At 31.4% G+C, this 24,548-nt stretch overlaps 2 protein-coding genes across 4 annotated transcripts; one reads left to right on the top strand and one right to left on the bottom strand.

The window, feature by feature from the left end:
• The first annotated feature begins 8,458 nt into the window (after window positions 1-8,458).
• On the top strand, window positions 8,459-9,628 carry LOC111893282 (GATA transcription factor 9). The gene is made up of 2 exons (XM_023889344.3): window positions 8,459-8,651; window positions 8,835-9,628. The coding sequence occupies exons 1-2, from the start codon at window positions 8,523-8,525 to the stop codon at window positions 9,489-9,491; spliced, it is 786 nt and encodes a 261-aa protein (XP_023745112.1). The 5' UTR covers window positions 8,459-8,522; the 3' UTR covers window positions 9,492-9,628.
• Window positions 9,629-17,998: 8,370 nt separating this feature from the next.
• Window positions 17,999-23,018, bottom strand: LOC111893291 (general negative regulator of transcription subunit 3). 3 transcript variants are annotated; one of them, XM_023889355.2, is made up of 16 exons: window positions 22,732-23,018; window positions 22,495-22,626; window positions 21,787-21,924; window positions 21,638-21,688; window positions 21,417-21,506; window positions 21,143-21,289; window positions 20,906-21,016; window positions 20,654-20,722; window positions 19,835-20,524; window positions 19,580-19,747; window positions 19,339-19,471; window positions 19,107-19,264; window positions 18,760-19,029; window positions 18,541-18,675; window positions 18,286-18,467; window positions 17,999-18,206 (listed from the first exon to the last, which is right to left on the bottom strand). In XM_023889355.2, exons 1-16 carry the CDS (start codon window positions 22,822-22,824, stop codon window positions 18,140-18,142), a joined length of 2,634 nt encoding a protein of 877 aa, XP_023745123.1. In that variant the 5' UTR covers window positions 22,825-23,018; the 3' UTR covers window positions 17,999-18,139. The 3 variants fall into 3 exon arrangements, with proteins under 3 accessions (XP_023745123.1, XP_023745135.1, XP_023745143.1); XM_023889367.2 differs by having other exon boundaries at window positions 21,787-21,903; XM_023889375.2 differs by lacking the exon at window positions 20,654-20,722.
• Window positions 23,019-24,548: the final 1,530 nt, after the last annotated feature.

Raw genomic sequence — 24,548 nt, 5'->3', positions numbered from 1 at the left:
ATACAATGCAGTCATGTACGCACACTTCAAATAAAACAAAATCATTCAGTTCCTTCTTATGAACGACAGCTCGACAGTCGACGCAAACTTGCAAAGGGAATACGACGCTGAAGCTGAAGTCCTGAACCGTAATCACAATTCTCAGTTTCTCACTATCGCACGGAATGGAATTAAAAAAGTATATACCATATTATAATGATTTGTATTGTTATTTTATATGTACTTGTTAATTGTATGGAGTATTTTCCTACCCAATTCTTTATTAAACCAACCAACATGTAATATATATATATATATATATATATATATATATATATATATATATATATATATATATATATATATATATATAAGTGTCATTTAAGAAATTTTTAGGTATACCCGATAATTACCTGACCCGACTCAAACCCGAATTACAATATAGATCGAGTATCGGGTATTATTTTCTTAAGGAAATACTCGTTTTACCCGAAACCCGAAAATTTTATCTGTTCAACACACCTAGGTAATAACGGGTTGGTTGGTTGATTCAAATTCAATAATTGAATTTTTAAAATGTTGCTATTTGTGTCACACATGCATATATATATATATATATATATATATATATATATATATATATATATATATATATATATATATATATATATATATATATATATATATATATATAGAGAGAGAGAGAGAGAGAGAGAGAGTCAAGATCAAATAAGAAAGAAATTTTTGGTAGAAAGGTAAGAAGTTTTTTTTTCTACATATTTTTATCGCGAGCAAACAAAATGAATCATTAGATGATTCATTTGTAAGATGATTCACAAGAAAAAAATTCTCAAAAAAACATCTTGATGATTCATTTATACAACGATTTTGTTGTTATTCACTAAAATTGTTATAAAAATGAATTTTTTCTTAATTTACTTAAAAATGAATCATAAAGATGTTTTTTTTGGAATTTTTTCTTGTGAATCATCTTACAAATGAATTATCTAGTGATTCATTTATTTTGTTCGTCAAAAAAATATATAGAAAAAAAACTTCTTACTTTCCTACCAAAAAAAATTTCTTACCCGATATATATATATATATATATATATATATATATATATATATATATATATATATATATATATATATATATATATATATATATATATATATATATATATATATATATATATATATATATATAGATCGATTACATCGGTTAGCTAGTGTGGAAGATCTTTTACAAGTGTAGTACTTAAGGCATGTATTACTGAAAGGAAACATTAGTGTCATTAGTGCATATATTTGTTTCAAAGTTTGCTTTGTGCATGTCAATTTAGGCCAGGTAATATAGATCGTTATCTATTAATAATATGTTGGCTTCATCCACTTATGTTAGAAATTTTTCTGCAAGAATTCATCACAGCAACAACAACAAAACTCAAATCCCATAACAAAATGTAGGGATGACTAAAGTACCTGATTCCACCCAAACCGTTTATATTTGGGATGATTAAACCAACCATTATAAATAAGGTTTTTAACAAAAAATAATCACGATTTTTTGTGTTTTGCAAAATGACCACATTGTCCTAGAAGAGTCATTTTGGACTTGTTCATGACATTAACTAACCAAGAATATTTAGGGAGTGTTTGGATAGGGAAAAAGAGAGGGTGTTTATTGGTTATTGTTTATTCCCATCATAATAGAAGAGTCATTTTGGACTTGTTCATGACATTAACTAACCAAAAATATTTAGGGAGTGTTTGGATAGGGAAAAAGAGAGGGTGTTTATTGGTTATTGTTTATTCCCATCATAATAACCTAAGTTTAAGTGTTTGAATAAGAATCTTTCAAAATCAGTTTATTATGGTAGGGATAAGCTAAATAAACTGATTTTAATAACCATCTCTCCCTTGCTTATTGCTTATTCTCACCGCAAATAAGCTTAACAAGCAATAAGCTAATAAGCTATAATCTAATTTATCCAAACATCCCTTAATATGTATTTTTTTTTCTCATTTGCACAATTGTTTTTCAAAAAAAAAGCCTCTCCACTCATCTCCACAATGTCTATTTCAGAGTGACAATATTACCGTTTTTAGTTAAATGTTATGTTTTAAGCCTTTGTTATATTTTAAGCTTTTGTACCGTATATACTCTTTATTTGTTATGTTTCATGAATTTTTGTTAGATTTTAATAAAAACCGAAGTATTTTCTTGAAATTCTAGAATTATTCATCGGATTTTAGACTTGTTTTCAAAACTTCTAACGCCTTATCTCGAAATTTGAATTTCGATGAAATATTTTTTTATCAGAAAAAAGTGTTTCTAAGTTGGTCATTTAGAAATATTTTTTTATCAGAAAAGTGCTTCTAAGTTATCCAGAATATATTCCATTTGACGGTAACTCTTCTTCCCAAGCGACTATCGCTGATTCCTCGTTGCCGTTCAAGAATTGTCGGCCGCCATTGCTTCTTCCAATTCGTCGGTCGCAGGTCGCCATTGGTTCTTAAACATTAAGTAAGTTTTTTTGTTCTAATTCTTGTTACACATGAGTTTTTGTTTAATGGATTTGGGTTCCCATCGAGATATAGTTTTCAACTTGTAATCCTCTTCCTTTAGAGAGCAACTGTAATGCAAACAAGTGTTTTCGGTTAAATCTTTCAGAGAGTTTTCTTCCTTATGTGTTCAAGAGATTTATCATTTTCTAGTTGTCATGTAACTATTTTTTGCTTCTTCAAATTCTTTCTGTTACAAGGGCATTGAGTCGGTAAAAGTACAAAACAAATAAAACAAAATTCATAAAATGTTAAAAATACCTAGCCTTTTCCTATTCGTTCAGGGTGTTGGTGATTTTAGTGTCACCATGTCATTTTAAGTAACTGGAACTAACATGTGATCTAAGGGGCTTCATGATTTGTACTCTAATATATGTACGGGGTTGTGCGGAGTGCACGCATGTATAAGATCGAGTCAGAAGCCGGTTCGACAACTAGTAGTGGGTCCGGGGTTTCCAAAAGGGCAGCGCCCCTTTGGCGAGGTCTAGGGGCAGCGCCCCTAGCAGGGTCCAAGGGGCAGAGCCCCTGGCTCACCGAATTTTGCATGTGGGAACATAATGGAAAACTCAATTTCTTGAGGGTGATTATGGCAAAACTAACGAAACTCGTTAGTTTTGGTAACCCTAATCCGGATTAATATTACTTGCTTCCAAAGCAACTAATGACGGCCCAACCCTAATGAAACCCTATTCGTGTTTAATATATAAACAACTCTTCCTTTCCAGAAGGGAGTTACGTTCTTTAGCTCTAGTTTTTCATCACACATTCACAGAACCCTTTAGCATATTGGCTTACGTTTTCTATGTTTAGAAATGTAAGTGTCCACTTGGATTATCCTAGGTTGAATTTCTTGTAACCCAGGCATAGGGTAGAAATATCAGTTCGGAAAGTGATATCACGATCCAAGTTGGTATCCAGATCTCCACCACAAACCCTAAATTTTCCAACACAGGGTATATGTTTGTTTCCCTGATTATAAAATTGATTGTTAAAATTGATTCAACAAATTAGAATAACGTAAATGGACTAAACAAGGGATCCTATTGATGAGGGCTTCTAAAAAAAGATGATGGTGATGATCAGAACAGGGGGTCAGATATGTTGATTTGGTTGCTAGTTCTTATTTGTAGGCTTGATGCTGTTGGTGTAAGGTGAGGCCAATCGACATGGAACATGGGTGGAGATGATGATGGTAATGCCTTGAAGGTGGAACTATGATGACTCTTGTTGTGTATGATGAAGGTTGTCGAGAACACAGTCTGGTTAAGAAGATGGTAGAGGCTGGATGTGAATGATGGTGTGCTGGCTGAGATAAAGAGAACATTGCAGGTGGTTTGATGCAGAAGATGATCAGTTGAAAGAGAGGTAGGGTTGTACAGATGGTGGTGATGGTGAGCTTCAATCAGAATAGAGTTTTGTAGATGGTGATGGTGATGGTGTTTCCAGCTAAGATAGGGAAGCGAGGACGATTAATGGTGATGACGATTAACGGTGATACCGTGATATTCTGATAAATAAGAGGCGGCAACTATAAACTATAAACCATTTCTGTCTTTATATTTTTTATAAATTAAAATAAGGGCAATAATGTCAAATTCTCTGAAAGATTTAACCAAAACACTTGTTTGCATTACAGTTGTTCTCTAAAGGAAGAGGATTACAAGTTGAAAACTATATCTTGATGGGAACCCAAATCCATTAAACAAAAACTCATGTGTAACAAGAATTAGAACAAAAAAACTTACTTAATGTTGAAGAATCAATGGCGACCTGCGACCGGCGAATTGGAAGAAGCAATGGCGGCCGACAATTCTTGAACGGCAACGAGGAACCAACGATAGTCGCTTGGGAAGAAGAGTTACCGTCAAATGGGATCTTTCTCTGTCTTTTAAAAAACAAAACAAGGGTAAAAAGGTCACAACACTTATTTTTTAAGTGGAAGGATTAAAAAATGGAGTGGATATATCAGCTCCCTATACACAATGAGATTTTGATTGACAGGCTATAATACGTCACCAAATACATCATCTTTGGCAACATAAAATATCTCATTTGGCCAATAAGTTGTTTAACTGATCAAACACATAGGTTGAATTAATAGTAAGAAATGAATCTTTTCAAAAAAAAAATAGTAAGAAATGAATACTAATACAACTTATATCATAAATATGTTTTCTTATTTTACTTAAGAAAATATATGTTTTTCATCAAAATCAAGAGGATAAAGGTTAATTTTATCCATAGATGTGATGCTTGCTAATTTTTATTGTTCAAAATATTATATTGTTTTATGTTAATCGTAAACAATAAAACTGATGAGCACACAAAATGTTGAGGATATCTAATATCACAAAGGAAAGATATGAGAGGGGGACTATAAACGAATGGGAAAATTAAATAAAAACCCTTAAGTTTTCACAAAAATGTCGGTTTTACCCTTGGACGTGTTTTATGTCCAGTAAAGCCCGAAGTTTTGTTTAATTTGTTCATTTTTACCCTTGTAGCCGGTTTCCAGGTAACCTACCGGTTACCTAATGTCAGTAAAGCCCTTGATTTTTCAAAAATGTTGGGATTTACCCTTAAGTTTTTAAAAAATGTTCGGATTTACCCTTATATTAATTATTATTATTATTATTATTATTATTATTATTATTATTATTATTATTATTACATTTTTAATTGTATAAAAATGGTAAATCTTATCTGTAATCGAGTGCTTTTATTGAGGTTTTCTAATTACGAGGGTTTTATAATTGTTATGTTATGTTTCTAATTAATGAATATTTATTTTGCTTATCTATTTAGTATGATGTTTGATAATAAATACATATTTATACTTGGTAATATGTACCAATACATATAATTATATCTTTTATGTAATATAAACCATATAAATACAGATTTTTATATTTATATGTATATAATATATTTTTATATGAAATAAATATCTATTTATACTTATACCTACTAAATACAAATAAATACATTTTTAATATATAAATACATTTCTATAGGAATACATGGGCATTGAATTTTATATATAAATATTAAATACAAGTATATATATATATTTTAAAAAATATATTTATATTAGTAAAATTATTTTTATACATTTAATATTAATAATAATAATAATAATAATAATAATAATATGTATAAAAATGTATTAAAAACGTATGAAATATGTATAATAATAATAATAATAATAATAATAATAATAATAATAATATGTATAATATGTATAATAATAATAATAATAATAATAACAACAACAACAACCAAGGTAATGGTAACTTTGAACATTTTTGAAAAACTTAAGGGTAAATTCGAACATTTTTGAAAATTCAAGGGTTTTACTGGCATTAGGTAACCTAGGTAACCGGTAGGTTACCTGGAAACCGGTTACAAGGGTAAAAATTAACAAATTAAACAAAACTTCGGGCTTTACTGGACATAAAACACGTCTAAGGGTAAAACCGACATTTTTGAGAAAACTTAAGGGCTTTTTTGTCATTTTCCCTAAACGAATCGAAGTTTCCAAACTGGCAAACTCATTTCAAATGAACCTTCAATAAAATAAAAACCATCCAATAATTTTAAACGTACTCGTATGTAAATCGTTTCCCCTGTTTATGCATAAATGCATAATTAAAGGGAAGTAAAAGCCCATGATATTTTTAGATCTTTGTTTCCTTGGGTTGGCCCATTCACGGTTTCTTTTAATCCATTTTTAGATATTTGTTTCCTTGGTTGGCCACTTGGCCCATTCACAGTTTCTGGATTAAGGTATACCGGTGCCCAGTTTCATTTATCCCTATACAAATAACCCTTAAAAAACGCAGATTATCGCTATTTCTCTATTAGCATGTTTAATTATCTCAGGGTAAGTTATGGAACCATTAAGTTTATAATATAATTGTCATATCCATCATAAGAACCTAATAAATACATCATAATGTCAAATATTATAGTATATAATATAATTGTATCCGACATATGATAGTTATAATAAAATAGCGATAAGGCCACACTAATAGGTTATTTCAACAAAATCAACTATGATTGATTCTAATTGAGAACATATTAGGAAGAAACTTTGTAAATAAAACAAATCTTTGTTAACAAAAAACTATTCTAATGAAAGATTTAGGATCAAAGATTACATTGATAAACTTACTATATAGTTTCTTTATATCCACAACAGTTTCCAAGGGCTGTGCAAAAAACCGCACAAACCATCCGCACCGCACCAAACCGCACCGCATAATGCGGTTTAGAATTTCGTGGTGTGGTTTACGGTTCATCATTTTATCAAATCGCATTATACGGTGCGGTTTGCGGTTTGTATTTATAAAACTGCGGTTCAAACCGCACCGCACCGCATGTTATATATATATATATATATATATATATATATATATATATATATATATATATATATATATATATATATATATATATTCTTTACTTTGTTATAACTTCAAATCACGATTTAGAAACGATGTATATAAATATATTTCTTACAATAACCAAATATCTATAACGTAACATCAATTCACTATTAGATCAAGATCACATGGTTTATAAAAATATAGCAACTATAATGGCAATATAAAGTAATAACAATGATACTTACAAAACTGTAGTAGCATGAATCACAATTAACTTGATTTTTCTTTTCATAATATTATGATATCAATCTTTAACCTAGGGTAGAAGATCCGATCAGGAAGTTTGGAGAAGGGTTAATGAACTAGAAATGTAACGAACTTTGGTTTTTGTTCATATTAAGGTAACCATGTTTTTTTCGTACACATTTGACCATTGAACTTGTTTGACATGTTCAAAATAAGGTAATATAATTGGTAATTAGCGGTAACATTACCCTATTATGAATAGGTCAAATAAGTTTAATGGTCAAATGTGTACGAAAAAACATGGTTATCTAAATATTGACAAAAACCAAAGTTCATTACCCATTTTGGTAATATCGGGTTATTTATGTTAAGTACAAGTAGTCATAAGATCCATTGATGTGACATGAAATTGGGTTGTCCAGTCATTATGTATGAGAAAACGGTCAAGTCTTGGGCTAACTAGTTTAGGCCCAACTAGTTAAGGGTTAGGTTGTATATGCTTAAGGGGCTAGGTTGTATGTGATTTAAAGACCTAGCAACACAGCCTAACCCATGACTAGTCAGGATTGGGTTAAACAAAGTCTAACCTAATTGTTTATTGACTGTTGAAGACTGATCCCAGGGCATAGTTTCAGAGACGATTTTTGTCCAATATTACCAAAACGGGTAAGAAACTTTGGTTTTTGTCTATATTTAGATAACCATGTTTTTTTCGTACATATTTGACTAATAAACTTGTTTGAGTTGTTCATAGTAGGGTAATTACCAGTCATATTACCCTATTTTGAACAGGTCAAACAAAAAACGAAAAAAAAATATAGTTACCTAAATGTGAATAAAGATCAAAGTTCAGTTTCTAAGTGATTAACCCTTTGAAAAAACTTAACGTGGTTTTCTTATTGGGTGTAGCGGGTACCAAATGAAATGTCATTTTTGTCCTCATGTGAGTTGCACATGTGAAAAATAAACGTTAACAAACTCAATGAGGGAGTGGTGCAAGATTTGGAAAATAGCAGGACCATTCATATCATTTTTCTCAACGTTGGACCAAACATGCAAGATTGGATCAAACCACATAACAGAATCAGTAATTTAGTCTAATTATAATAATAAAATAAATAATAATAATAATAATAATAAATTTAAAAAAAAAAAAAAAAAAAAAAAAAAAAAAAAAAAAAAACTCTTAGCGGACCAAAACAGCACGTTAGTTGATAGTCTAGGGACCAAATTTGTACTTATACTCTGAATAAATAAAAAGCCTTGTTGCAAAATCTTGCTTTATTCCCAAAAAAAATCGTTCTCTGGTCTTCTTCTTTCTTTTTAAGGAAAGAGAGTATGAACATCTGCCGGAATATCTCTGTTTCAGGTGGGATTCCGGCCAATTACAAGCCGGAGCAACAGCTTCTATCTCCATCATGCTCCAAACTTGGCAGCCTCGACGACCTCTTCTCCGGCCACTCCATGGTACCATATTCCTTATTACCTCTGTGTGTTTATAGCTTTATTCGCTTGTACATTTAAGTACAACTTTTGGACAAAAACTGAGACCTTCTTTTAGAAAATAGTTAAATTCATAGCAAGATACAAGCTTTGATGCACGATGTACAAGTCTTTTTTGAAATTATTCTAATTTGGAAGATTTTGCAGGAAGAAGGGGATTTCAACACGGAATGGCTGTCAATTTTTGTGGAGGAATGTTTGTCAAGCAGTGGAAGCTATATGCCATTAAATCCCCAGAGTACAACTTCCAATGCACAAGTTACAAACACAACAACAGCAGAAACCGAGGTGAAAATGAAAATGAAAATGAAACCCCATTCGGGAAACTATCTTTCCATGCATAAACTCGTTGTACCATGCAAAGCAAGAAGCAAAAGAAAGAGAAAAAGTACAAGTCGATTATGCATGTCTCAAGAAGAGTACCCCATGAACACAGATCCTCCTTTGCTCCATCAAGCTTACTGGTTAGCAGACAGCGAGCTGATTTTACCCAACAAAGGTACAAGTGATAACAGCACAAGAAGTGAAGATTACGGGCAGGGAAGGTACAAGGAGATGAAGCATGAAGAAGAAGAGGGCAGCAGCGGCGGGCAGGGGAGGAGGTGTAGGCATTGTCTTTCGCAAAGAACCCCACAGTGGCGGGCAGGACCAGAAGGGCCAAAGACGCTGTGTAATGCATGTGGGGTAAGGTACAAGTCGGGCAGGCTGCTGCCCGAATATAGACCAGCAAAGAGTCCGAGTTTTGTGAGTTATAAACACTCGAATTCTCACAAGAAAGTGTTGGAGATGAGAATGTGTTCTTGATGAAAAGAATTGATTTTTAGATTTTCTAGTTTTTGTTTATGAGGAATTAATCAAAACCCATGTTGTAAAAGTAAAAATTTCAAATCTTTAGGATTTGAATGTGAATTTGATTAATTAGTTATTCCTTTTTACCTAAATTCGTTGTTGATATGATTGAAACAACTGGTTATCTAATATCTGGTGACTAGACACGTGCTTTTTTTCCATTTTTGTCATTTTGGATTATAGGCCAAGAAGAAAAAATTGTTTGATATGAAAATTTATTTCCACTTTTGTCATTTTAGAATAGTCGCTTTCTGAAAAAAAAAAAAATTTAATAAGAAATTAAAATACATTAAAATAACAAAATCAAATAAAAGTAAGATATTATACATAATTATTGAGAGATATTACTTTCTTTGGACAATCACAAAACATACCACATGACAATGGAGCATTAACATAAATGATCGTAGTAGTATTTTTCTTTAATTTGCTATAAATATTTATCAAAAAGGGAAAATGACTCATGAGGAAATTAATTTTTGTGTTTGTACTCATTTGGTCTCTTTTGTTTTTTTTTGTATTCAATATACCATCGAACTTGTTGTTTGTGTTCATCATAACCCTTTTGACCGGCTTTTGACCTGTGATAGCCGGTCAAAGGGTTATGGTGAACACAAACAACAAGTTCGATGGTATATTGAGTACAAAAAAAAGGAAAGGGATTAAATGAGAACAAATGCAACAGTTGGTTACCCTTCTGATTCATTTTCCCTTTACTCATTTACAGCAAATCTCACGTCGTCTCCTACTGATATTAATGATTTTACTTCTTTTCAAAACATAACCCACGAAAGAACATTATTAATATATGTACAACTTTGTAATGCACTTGAATATTTATTAGGGGAATCTTGACTAAGCAGACGCATTTCATGACTACATTTATATTTTCAATCAAATGATTTATCGTATCATGGATTCTAGACAAGTCTACAAACGAGTGGAATCACAAGTGCTGTGATTTTTGAGTTTACTTAGCTTTAAGATCGAATTCATAGGATAAGATACAACATCATGTTGTTTTTGTAGACACATCACCAAAATATACCGTGAGGTAAACGTTTATGCTGATAAATATACCTCTCATACACAGTCATATCCCTTTACAGAGAGGTGTTGATAGCTAACCACAGTAAGCATAACATAGACTATGTTTTAACAAGGTTACCCATTTGAAACGCTCTTTATATACGTTATAGCCAAAGAAGGTTGTAGTCTTTGATAATTCTGCAACTTTAATTTCATTTAACTTTTCGGGGAAAATGACTTAGAAAGGTAACCAACTGTTGAGTTTGTTCTCATTTGGTCTATTTCCTTTTTTACTCAATATAACATCGAACTTGTTGTTTGTGTTTATCATAACCCTTTGACCGGCTATCACATGTCAAAAGCCGGTCAAAAGGGTTATGGTGAACGCAAACAACAAGTTCGATGGTATATTGAATACAAAAAAAGGAAAGGGACCAAATGAGTACAAATGGAAAAGTTAATTACCCTCAAGAGTCATTTTCCCTATCAAAAAATTTCTTTTCCTTTTAAATCTGAAACGAACATCATCGACATCTACTCTAATAAATGAAAGTTTTTTTTGCTACATGTTACACTCTCATTCAATTTGGCAAATGTCATTTTGTGGTTATTTTGAATTAATTTCTTTTCCACATGTCATTTTATGAGTTTTTCTATTTTAATAAATTTCACATAATATTATAATGTAATAATTACAATAAATGTAGTAATAAATAAATATCAATTTCATTAATAGATTTACCTTCTTATTTCAAAATTCTCAAATTAAGGTTCAATAGTTTATTTTGTTTATTTATTTAAATTTATAAGATAAGAAAATCAATTTTTATAATTCATTTTTTTTATTTTTTTAGAGTAAATTACACGAATGATCCCTATGGTTTAGGGTAATTTGCGCGTTTGGTCTCTAACTTATTTTTTTAACTCGGAAGGTCCCTATTGTTTGTTTTTGTTACGCGCTTGGTCCTTATCTTATCTAAAAACACTATTTTGCCCTTGATTTTCTTAATTTATTTAAATAAACACACTCCCAACTCCATCCCTTCACATTACCTTACCTACCATAACATTTTTTCATATTTAAATAATAGTCTTTTTAGCTAAGATAGAGACCAAACACGTAATAAAAACAAACAGTAGGGACCAAACGCGTAACAAAAATAAACAACAGGGACCTTCCGAGTTAAAAAAATAAGTTAGGGACCAAACACGTAAATTACCCTAAACCATAGGGACCATTCGTGTAATTTACTCATTTTTTTATAAATCTGAAGTTCTTAAATATTTAGACTTTTATATTTAATTTTTTAATTAACCCGTGTAATACATGGATCTTACACCTGGTTTATCAACAAAATAACACTTTTTATGTCATCGCATCGTAATCTATTTCGATTTAATATGGATTTTTTTTAGATTTCAATAAAACAATTTAGAAATTTCCGATATTGATCGGACATGTTTTTGAAATTTCAAAATACTTTTTTTTTTTTACTTTGTCCGCAAGGTAGTTCGAAATCCAAAATATTTATTTTTATTATAAATATATTTAGTTTAAACAAAAAGTTAAATGTAAAACAAAATTGATTTAGACCAAAATTAATTTTCGGCTTTTGGTGATTCATCAATTTTCTAGAAGGGATTAGGTCACATCCCTATACTCCTCAAAATCATACTATTATCATTTTTGTGACTATCCTAACCTTTTTATTATTACTCCAATTAAATATCATTTTTAAGCTTTTAAACTTTTATATATATATATATATATATATATATATATATATATATATATATATATATATATATATATATATATATATTCCATTTGAAATTTGTACATTTGATTTTGTTAGAGGTGATAAATCAAATAGTTTTATTGGTTTTAGCTAAAACATACATCTTCACATTTTATTTTATTAATACAGTAACAACTTAATTAAACACGATAAAAACAATCAACATGAAAAAGATAAAATAAAATAAATCCTTAGTTTATTTAATTCATAATTAATCTTACAAAACACGACATACACATGTTAATATTGTGTGAAATTTTGAACACAACATAACATCATATTTTTTACACTTAATACGAACAAGAATTTGAAATTTGATTTTGTCCAAATTTTGTTTCATGTAATGTGGTTCTATCATGCGAGCCATCATTGCTATGGATTGTCACCCTAGATTTCGTTTAGTAAACTTTTCGATATTATTTAGAGATCATATCTTAGATATTGGATTAATCAAATATATTTGATTGAAATATATATGATCAATATAGATGCAATAGTTTTACTTTTTGAGAGTAGCATAGAGATGCAATAGTTTTATACTTTTATTTTGGATTAAAAAAAAAATCGCCATATTGTTAAATAATTTGAACAATATAAAATTGTTTATCATGTTAGACAAACAGATGTGGACTATTTTTTAACCTCATATTTATTTTTTCTACCAAACAGAATTTAAATTTGAATTGGAAAAAATTGGGGGGAAATGATCAAAATAGCACATATTCTACATATAATTCAACTAGTTGACTAATATTGAGGCCTACATTGTTTTAGATTACTGATATCTTTCATTTTCACTTACTTACGTTATTTATTTATTCATATTGTTATGACTATATAGGTTTTAAATGTTAAAATCAAATATTAAAGAATTGAATGCATATGTAATTATGAAGTAGACTTCTTATTAATTTATACAATATTTATTTTTGATAACTTTTTATATAAAGCATTTTTTACACTAAGCATTATTCTCTCTACTTCAAAAAGAATAAAACATTATTCATTCTATGTTAATTTTCAAAACACTTTTTTTATAAGAATCCGATGCCAATGTGTGTATATACTTATTAACAATATCTACAAAATATTAATAAAGCAATTTTAGTGTTCAATTCTTATAGTTTACTAATTAAACTTTTCTTCCAAATTATAAATAAACTTAGATCATCTCCAACCCATCTCTATTTTTCCCCCATAAATGGAGTAAATAGTGTTTCATCTCCAAACCTACTTCATTTTCTATCTCATATTTTACTCCAAAAAATATAGAGTAAATTACACGGATGGTCCCTATGGTTAGGGGTTACTTGCACGTTTGGTCCCTAGAAAGATTTTTTAACTCGGACGGTCCCTAATACATATTTTTGTTACGCGTTTAGTCTCTATCAAACATAAAAAGACTATTTTGCCCTTTACTTATTTCTTTTGTAATTTAATTCATTTTTATACAATTATTTACATTATTATTAACTTACAATGGGCCCAGCCCCACCCTTTACTGATTTCCTTCGCCTCCCCAACAACGATGAAGAGTACCTAACTTCGGCCACCATCTACCCATCTCCGGTCATCATATTCCTTCATCTTAACCCACCCTTCTGAAATCTTCAAGCTCCCAACAAGATGTGTTGTTTCTTTAACTTTGATATTTAATAGCAAACCAAATCAAAACTTAACGAAATCAAAATGAAATCAAATCTGAACCTGAAACAAACCTACTAAAATCAAATGTAGCTAAGCGGAGCAGAGAATGTGGTCTACAGATCGATGTTAGGGTTCTTCAGTTCAACAAAATTATTGTATATTTGTTGAAGATTTTTGAAGAATTACTAGAACATACAAAGAATGAAAAGATTTCAACCAGAATTTGTAAAACCCGGACATCGTAAATGGAGATATCGGAGACGATGGGTTTCAACCAGAACCTACAAACTTAAAGGATTTTAATCAGAACCTGCAACAACCCCAACACTTGATCATATTGACGATGGAGGGCAGCAACGATTGCTTGATGATGCAGACCAACGACAGTTTGAAGTATTAATTGCATATAGGGATAAACATAAGAACAGAGACAGCAGAGATGAAGGTGCAGGCGACAGCTTGGCGAGATCCCCATTGTGAGTCACATTGTTGCAGCAATAGTTAGGGCATAAAAGGGTACTTTTAGGGTTGGGTAGGTTCCATCAATAATGAAGCAGGTGGGGAGTGGAGAGGGGGACGAAAGAGATGCAACTCGACTATGGAGATGGAGGGAAGATTTTTTAATCGGTAGTGAAGAGGGGGGGGGGAGGAGGTAGGTAAGCGTTGAAGATGGAGAAGCAGTCGACCATATTATAACAATCAAGAAAAATAGGCGTAAGTAATTAGGTGGGTGGGACCCACATGGCTTATTTATTAAATGTTTTTTCTCATTAAAAAAAATTTGAAATATAATTGATAAGGGTAAAATTGTCTTTTTATGTTTAGTATGGACCAAATACGCAACAAAATAAGATTTAAGGGACTGAGCGGGTAACAAATTTAAGCTTTAGGGATGGTCCGAGTTAAAAAATCTTCCTAGGGACCAAACGTGCAAGTAACCCCTAACCATAGGGACCAACCGTGTAATTTACTCAAAAATATATTCCTAGAATATTCTATTTTTATAACTTCTATATATTGTCAGATACACCCCCTCTACTAATTAAACTCTATATTTATGATTAATTAATATAAATTAGTATATAACATGATATTATAAATATTAAATATTACATTTAAATTATAATTAGTAGATAAAATAAACTAAAAATGTATAAAATAAAAATGAGAGAGACTAAAGTTGACAACCAAACTTCACCTCCATTTTTGGAGATATGAATGGGGGAGTACTATTCATATCTCCAAAAATGGAGGTAAAAATGGGATAGGATTGAAAAAGAATAGGGGAAGAAATAAGGGAAAAAATGGAGTTTGGGGGTGGGTTGAAGATGCCCTTAAGGATTATTGTTAGAAAAATCTTATTATTTTGTTATAATTTATAAAAGAGTCTTAACTTTTATTTTTTGAACAAAAAATTCTCTTATTTAAATTTTGTCCAAATTAAAAGAAAAATCATTTTTTAATAGAAAATGATAGATTATTATGTAAAATTAGATATCATAATTTTTCTGTTTAAAAAAAATTGTAACTTTTCCATAAACTAAAAAAGTAATATAACTTTCGAATAATAACCCTAAACCTAAACTTGGTAAAACTATATTGCATGGTTTTTAATTTATTTATTTATTTATTTTTTGTATAAACAAAATATAGTACTATATATTATGGAGTAAACAATTCAAAATAGGAGGAGAAGAAGCCGACAAAGCATTTTGAAAATTGGAAACCATCTTCATCTTCATCTCCATGCCTAACAGGTGGCGCCAAAAACTTTCGGTGATTTTGAAAGGTTTTTCTCTTTTGTATTATTATGTCTTATTATATTATATGAATAAACTGCATTTTTTCAATTTAAATACATACCACTTTATATTAAAATCGCATAGATTTAGCCGGAGAATTTAAATTCCAATATTTAAGATCCTCATGCTAGAGTTTTTGTTTGCATATGAATAAGTTTCAGATTAAGGTTTTCTAAAAATAAACAAGCAAGTAATTTATTGTTTTTATTGTTTGGTACAACTATAAAAATAATTTCTTTTAAGTTATAAAATAGTTTATAAGTTAGATAAACTCAAGGTTCTAAACAATGTAAGACATAAGTTGATGACAATGTCAAACCTCAAGCTTTTACGAGCCGTGGCAAGCTACGCTGTTGGTAACACATGACTTAAGGCGGTAATTTTGTATAAAATTTTATATATTTTTTACTATTAATTCATTTGTTATATACATATATGACTTAAGATGACATTTTGTTAAAACTTGACGTCAACTACAAACATTTGAGCCATAATGAGTCATTGCGAAGTCATGACAAACTTTTTAAAACCTTGGATAAACTATTCTGAGGTACTTTTTAATAATCTTGTAAAGTTATATCTAATCTTTTTTTTATAATTATATATCTCAATGTCCATTTATTAACTTTAAATTGTAGTATACTTTATAAGCGACTTTTTACAAAATATTATTAATTCATAAGCTAGCATATTTTTAGCTAGTCTATCAAACAAGACATCATAACTTAGGTATCTATCTGCATACCAATATTTTTCTTATGGATACAAGTTTATAGAAGTACAATTTTCTTGTTTATGTCATTAAAAAACCCTAAAAAAAACTCTATCTATTATACTCCAATGCTCGAAAAGCTTATTATGTTATTTTTTGTATAATAAAACTATTTATTTGTTGATTATGCCAAAAATAATGTTTTGTAACCCGCAAGCCATTAAAAGTTGGTTACCTAGCATTTGTGACTTCACAAAAAAACCTTCATATTATTCTCTTATGCTTGAAAAACCATTGTGCTGTTCCTTTTTACAATTAAAACATTTTATTTTATGATTTTGTACAATAAAACCCTTTTATGTTCTAATTTGTATAAGGTGCAACCATAACAACAAACAAGATATTTATCGATTATCATTTCTCAATAACACAGATATAGGACATAAAGGGGGAAATAAATGTTTTATTGTATAAAATTAGAAAATAAAATGGTTTTTTTGTAAAAAAAAAATAACATGATGTTTTTTTAGAGCATTAAAGAATAATATGTTAGGTTTTTCTGATGTCAAAAAGGCTAGATTACCGACTTTCAAAGATTTACCGGTTACAAAATATTATTTTAGATATGATAACAAATAAAATGGTTTTATCAAGTATTGGTGAATGATAAGTTGAGTTTTTCTAAGGTTTACTGTTATATTTGGTTTTGTGAATTTTTTTTAAAGACAAGATCAACGATAAATATAAATGATTAAAAAGTGTTGTATTATCTAACATTTCGATTCAAATCTCAACCAAACAAACCCATTTAACCCATGAATCTTTTCATTTTACTTATCATGGGTCGTGTTAATCATTTATAGAAAAGAACATAATGTTTGATTAAAAATCAAATCGTATGAACTCAATATGTTAAAAATCAATGACCTCGATTTGATCCATTTCTTTTTATGGTGCTGACTATTGACTTTTGGTCAACAAACCTTTTTCTTGACATGACTAATGCATTTAACATGTGCATCCTTATCAATCAAAATGATAATATCTAGAGATTGTCAAAAAGGAGTGGATGAAACTTCATAAAGAATAATAGATGCTTTACTTTATTGTTTATACTTTATACATAAATGTCATAATATTAGAAAACTCATTAGTTAAATTACACCAATATTTAATTTTTTAAAGCTTTTTTTATATAATACTTTAGCATATAGTAGTATAGTATAACAATAAACTTAAAAAAACAAAACAAAAAAATAATAAATAAACCCTCTAACAAGTATCATTAACTTTTTATGTAACTTAAAATTGCAAACTACTTCATTGGGAGTTATTAGAATACCAAGTTATGTTCACAGATATAGCTGTGCGTTACATAAAAAGGTAGAAATATTTTGTTAAAAGCTTTTATTGTCATACGAAATTACATAAAAAAAAAATCCAGAAGGGTGAAAAGAAGAGAATAAGTAGATCTAGAGAAATGCAATAATACTAAAATTTACCAATGGAGATAATAGCAATATTACACAAAAGTGCAAAACTTCCAACATAACAAAAACATAATGTAAGAGAATAAAAGAAAACGCCATCTTGATTTCCCAAATCCCTCTATATTTACACAATCAGCTCATCTTCAAGAAAATTGTACTCGAATTTAAAGTCTGTCTTGATTCTTTGACACCTGTTAGAAAATTTGGCCAAAAAAATCGTTACCAAAATCACTATTTTTTTCACTTTTATATTCATTATCATATACATACCATCCGTTTTGCATCTCATCATTGCCAATGTGGAAATCAAAATACACATACGTCCCTTGTTCATAATCATCTGTAGCAAATTTTGGCTCTTCGTGTCTTTGAAACCACGTGTTGTATTTTTTATGGTACCTCCATGATTGTTTCTTTAATTCTTTTGCAGCCAGATATTGTTGATAAGCATTCTGCATGAAATCACACACACATTTCAGAATATTTAAAATAAAAAAATCCAATTAATAAAAAAATAAAAACTACCTGTTGATAATAAAATGCAAAAAATAAAGTATCGGTCCCAATGTTGTCGGATCCAAGACGTTCCCAAAAGGCCGGGTTGTTCACAATTGGAGCTTGCACTTGCGGATAGCTTTGTGGGGTCACTGCAGGGTGCCTCTGTGGAATAAAAATTGAAAATAGTTAAATAGTTTATTATTTAAAAAAAAAAAAAAATGAAAAGTATGATGTTATAATATGTACTGCAGTGTAGCTTTTGGCACGTTCAGAGTCACGGGGTTGGGGGAGTTTGTAGAAGGCGGACTCGAGCATTTGGAGGTTGTATTGTTGGTCGTGGGTCCCACCTAAGGACACGGCTAACCCACTAAGGTTGTCTCCAATTGCACCCAGGTCAGACAGGCTTCTTCTACCAATCACACCCAGGCTAACCGATTGGTTCGATTGTAATGGTTGACCAGGTGACAGGTCAACATCGCGTGTGCTTTGTGCTGCTTCTGTCATAGTCCCAGATCCCTTAAAAAAAAAAAAAAAAAATCATATTATAAAATATTTAAACCCTAGAAGAAAATTTAATTAAAAATAAATTATACCTGCATGTCTAATGCATATGAGACCTTTGGATCTTCTTCATTGGAAGTGTTCTTGTTGAGGACAGGAGATTGTGCAGGATCAGGTGCTGAGTCATCAGATGTAACGCTTTGTTGTTGTTGCTGTTGTTCCATTTCCTCAACTTTTGAATTGTTAATTTCTGCTTCAAATTTTAAATTTCATTTATCTTTGACAATAATGTTCAAAAAAAAAAAAAAAAGTCAAAGAGTTTACCGCTATCTTTAGAAACGGTTGACATTTGTTGACTTGACTGTAAATGGATTAGATTTTGTTGTTGTGCTGACGTGGCAGTGTTGGGACTTGCTGGCGGTGCCCCACCCAATCCACTTGAGCTTTGAGAATTAAACTGTGCAATGTGCATATCAACATAACATCATTTATTTAAAATAAAAAAATCTGGAGAATTATGAATTATGAATTATGAAATATAAAATATGAAATAAGAAAGAGAAACCTGTTGTAGAAGAGGGTTTTGCTGTGTTGAAAATTGCTTATGAGTTCCTCCAGAAATAGGAGGCATTCCAAGAAGGGTGCTGCTTCCTTGTTGTTGTACTTGTTGGAATCTCTGCAGAAATTTCTCCCTTTGATCTGGTGCTATTTCAGTTCTTCCACGGAATTGTCCCTTTTAAAATAAAATTAAAAATTAACTAAATACACTAATAATATTTTAGTTAATGTAGATACAATAATATAATGTATAAGTGCATACCCCTTCATGTTGAGTTTGGAAGGAACTACCAGGTCTCCACTGGATGCCAGGAACACCAGAGGGTGAAAAGACTCTTGTGCCCATGCCACCACCTTCACCGCCATTTCCATTATCACCATCACTAGTTTTCACACCACTTTGTGGCAACATGATTCTGCTACTCAAAGATGAAACAGGAGGATGCTGCTGAACCATTCTCTCATCTGTCCCTAACATAGGTCGCTTAGCCAGTTCCGAAGCTTGAGAAACACCAAGGGCATTATTGGTAGAAATAATGTTACTATTCGTAGGGTTGATAGGGAGAGTAACTGAAGACTGACTTGTCAAACTGGTCAAACTGGTCAAACTCCCCCTCCCGAGATTCCTTAATCCGGATTCACTAAGAGCAGGAGATGATTTACGAACAGGGAATCCACCGACTTCTTCTTCCTTGTTTATAGGTGAGGAAGGGATGGTGGAGACTGAATTGTCTAAAACGCCCCTCACCGGACTTGGACTTGGAGGGACTGAAGAGGCGGTGAGATTATGAGATGGGGTGGGGACAGTAATAGGGGTGGTTGCGTGGGTCCCGGATGGTGTTGGAGGAGATGATGAGATGGCAATGGCTTTTGGTGGTGGGGTCCGTGGCCCATGCTCTGATATATTCTCCTGAGATAATGTCTCCTCAGTTTGTTCCTGTACTGAAGCTCCCTGTTGAATATATTTTTTCCATAAATCAAAAAAACACAAAAGAATACACAATATTATGTCTTTCTATGCATATGGGCTATGGCAACATGGGGAGGTGTCCTATGGGGGTAGATTTGTCATTTGACATACCGGTGACTGAACTGGAGGTGAAGACAAAGCATTTTTCGTACTTAAAACAGCAACACTAGCACCAACACCCTGCCAAAACAATTATTTTCATGAAATTTTTTCTTCATATGAATTCCTTCTACATAGGGCAATTAAGTCAACTAACTTGACTAAGTTGACATGGTTTCTAATTGGAACTAGTTTCTAGATGATGAATGGAATAGAAATTCAGCAAGTAGGGTTTTGATTTTTAAACAACAGATATGTTTTTACCTTAACGAGGCCAGGTGGACCAATGATAACAAGATCTTCAAGTGCTTCTACTTTGTCTAGTGATAAGGTGTTGTATAACATATCAACATCCTCAAACTCATCAAAATCCTCCTGCAGATGAAATGGTTTGTGGTGGTTTTAGATTCTTTTATCATGAATTTGACAAGGTGGCATAGAGGAGAGAAACTGAAAAGAAACTATTGAGAAAATGTGAAAGGGAAAAAAGTATATGATGACCTGATTTCGTTCCACATAGTCATCAATGAAGTCCTTAACATCATTGACTTGTTCAGGGCTCAATTCATCATTATCCAACAACCGTAATATCAACTCTAGCTTCATTATATGAGCCTTGTGTCGAACAATTGATGACTCTAAATGTGTCTATCAAACAAAAGAGCGAAAGACATCCATCAGATTATCAACTGTAAGGTAGATATTGAATAAATGGAGTCTATTACAAGGTGAAAATTTAAAGAAACTGAATCTTTATTCACCATATTGATATTACCAGTCTTGGAGGTCTTGCTTTTCCTTTCTTAACAGATAGCCCCTCCATCTCAGCTTCAAAGCTATCGATTTGAGATTCCAGCTCAGACACCTAACCAAGAATAAGCATTGTCATATATAATGTCTAAATGAGGATCCACATATGTAAATAATAAAACAAAGGGAGGCCTTTAAAGTACTAGTATAATGCTATAAAGGCAGTAGTATAGTGTAGTGTTATACCGTATTGTTCAACCAATCTCTAGTCTCTGACTTGGCTTTCTCCTTTGGATCCTATAAGATATCATCAAAAAGGAATAAAGGATACTTCACTATACAATGACTGAAGGTTATTTCCATGTATCATATGAAAAAAGCAAAGCAATAGATACCGTTTTAGGCTGTTGTCCTAGGCCTTCTTTGGAGAAAGCTTTTGTCTTTGTCTCCTTTTCACAAATCTTAAACCGTTCCATTTCTCGTTCAATAAGCTTGCGGGCATCCATCAGAGCCTGCTCATAAGAGGCACTAACCTACGTCAACACGTATCAGAAAGAAGAAACAGATGTCAATAAGGAAGTAGATGAAACAAGATAGAGGCATCTAATTCTTAGCATAGAAGCTAAAACCAGATTAAATTTGAGATAGTGTGGCAGCAATAACAGAAAGTATAAGTGCCAATAGACAATCACCAATGGAAGATAGCATATGTATCATGTATGTGAACCAGAGAACACAACAAGCAAGTAAGCAACTTGTTTTTCTTCAGACCATGCTCTTAGTGAGAAACACTATGTCAACTCTTCATGGCCTTTTATATTCAGATTCCTTTCATGTTAAGCAGCATAGAACTAGTCACCAGACAATATTAGATGGTATGTGATGCTAATCAAATGCATACGCAAATGTACATCAAATTATCATTTGTCATACAAAATCTTCTTTTGAATAGTGCAAAGTAGGCATTAAGCAACTTTAGATGATTCTTCACTGTTGGTGCGCAGAATTTGTTTCGTAAAGCAACTAGACTGGGTAACCAGCGACTGAGACATGCTTGTGAGGGAAGAGTAAGAAGAAGGAATACAAATGGAAACATAAATGACCTTCTTATCCTTGATCTCGCTGGACTGTATCCATGTCTTAATCTGGTCTCTGTACCTCTGAAGTTTCTTAATCTCCTTCTTCAAGTCGGCCTCAAACTTCTCCTTCTGATTAGCATTGTCAGTATCGTATACCTAAAATACGAAATTCAACATGCGAACATGAAGCTTCAGCATTCAGATTACACAAAAAACAATAACGTCAATAATTCAAAGAAAATTAAAAACATTTACGCATGCCTTGTTCCATATGCTGTCGAAAACATCAACACCTTCTTGAACTTTTTTTAGGACTCGATCGATCTCACCTTGAAGCTTTCTACTGGCTCCCATTGATAAATTACTAAATCTATTAAATCTGGAGTGGTAATTGAATTGTGAAACCTAAGCATCCAAAACCTTCGCCGGCGAACGAATACGATGACGAGTCTGATTAATTTTTGCAATTCTAGGGTTCCGATCGGGTATGGTTTTGTGTGGAGTTTTGGTGTCTCTGAGTGAAGACGATGAAAAGGGGAAATCCGCTTATTGAAAAGTAAAATTATAATAGGCCTATTTCCACGCATGATGTTGGGCCGGGTCGGTTTCACCTTCAATGCCTTTGAGAACTGATCTAGTTGAATTATCTATTAGAAATTATGATTAGTATTTAGTAATTCAATCTAGTTGATTATGGTTAATTATATCAAAATCAATTAAATATTAAACTAGATCGGTGTTATTAATTAAATATATATTGATGGATAATCTAATTTTTATCTGGTGTAATCTTATAGTATGGATTTTTTTTTCTTAAACTTTCGTTATAAACCTTCAAAATATATAAATAGATGTATATATTAATAATTTAAACCTTTATCAACGATATCTTTGAAAAAAAAACTTATTTTTTTCTTGTAAAATCACCACTTTGTTCGGAATATGGCATTACGGACCTTCGGAATATGACATTCTGGAGATACCTCCGGAATACTGGAGTATGATTCCAGATAAACGTTCCGGAATAATTAATTTATTTTAATTTTGTTTTGTGTTATTTTTTGTTTTCTATAATATTGGTTTTTATAAAATGTAAATTGCAAATGTAATCTTAAAATCTACAAAAAATGTGACAACTATATAAACTTAAGGGATTTGTTTTAAATATAGTACAATGTTCAAATAGACTTTGTCCTCATACCCCAAAATATTTTCGTCAATCGTTTACGATATGACATGATTCATATATCGCTTTCACTCTTTATCAAATATGATTTCCCCGCGATTAACATCTTAATGAACCAACACAAAAACATCCCACAATCCCTTCTACTGTTAATCTATTGCGGTACGTTTGTGGCCTTTTCTAGGGTCATTTTGAAAGTCTGAATGGGGACTACATCAATTGGTTTGATACCCCAATAGGCAGCAATTGATACCAACTAGGAGTTTGTTGATGTGGACTCGCATAGCTGCAAACCAAGACTCATCTTCTCAACAATAGTTGTTGTTCCAGTGACTATCGTATATAGTTATTTTGAATGTCTTCAAATCCAAAGCACCCAAAAACCAGTGAGCACGCGATATATTGATAAGGATGTAAAACTACACAAAATGTTGGAAAGTTACTCATCAAATAACATTATATTATAAATTACTATTACTTAGGTAATGTAATCGAAACACAATTACATCGTATCACACTCTGACCAAGCTGGGTAAACGGATTTTTCAGCTATGTCACTCCAGTCATATGTATCAATATTGAATGCTGACAACATAACCGTCCACCAAGCATCATCCCATCCACGCTCTATCAACAATGAGATCCACATCATGATGTGTTGTCAATCAAAATTTTTACAGTAAAGTTAGTATTGTTATTAGAAGCGTAATATGTAATGATCACATAATTATACAACTTACATCACATTCCAACCAGCCTGCGTGAGTATCTGCATATAATCGCCTCCAAAACTCAATTGTCAAGATAACGGTAAAAAAATGGTGAACAAACAAGCATCTCGTTCTTTATAAAGATTGTGTACAATAGGTTTTAAAAGATTATCCAACGATTA

This window comes from Lactuca sativa, chromosome 2, assembly GCF_002870075.4.
Source record: "Lactuca sativa cultivar Salinas chromosome 2, Lsat_Salinas_v11, whole genome shotgun sequence".
Taxonomy (NCBI): domain Eukaryota; kingdom Viridiplantae; phylum Streptophyta; class Magnoliopsida; order Asterales; family Asteraceae; genus Lactuca; species Lactuca sativa.
This window is presented reverse-complemented; position numbering and strand designations above follow the sequence as displayed.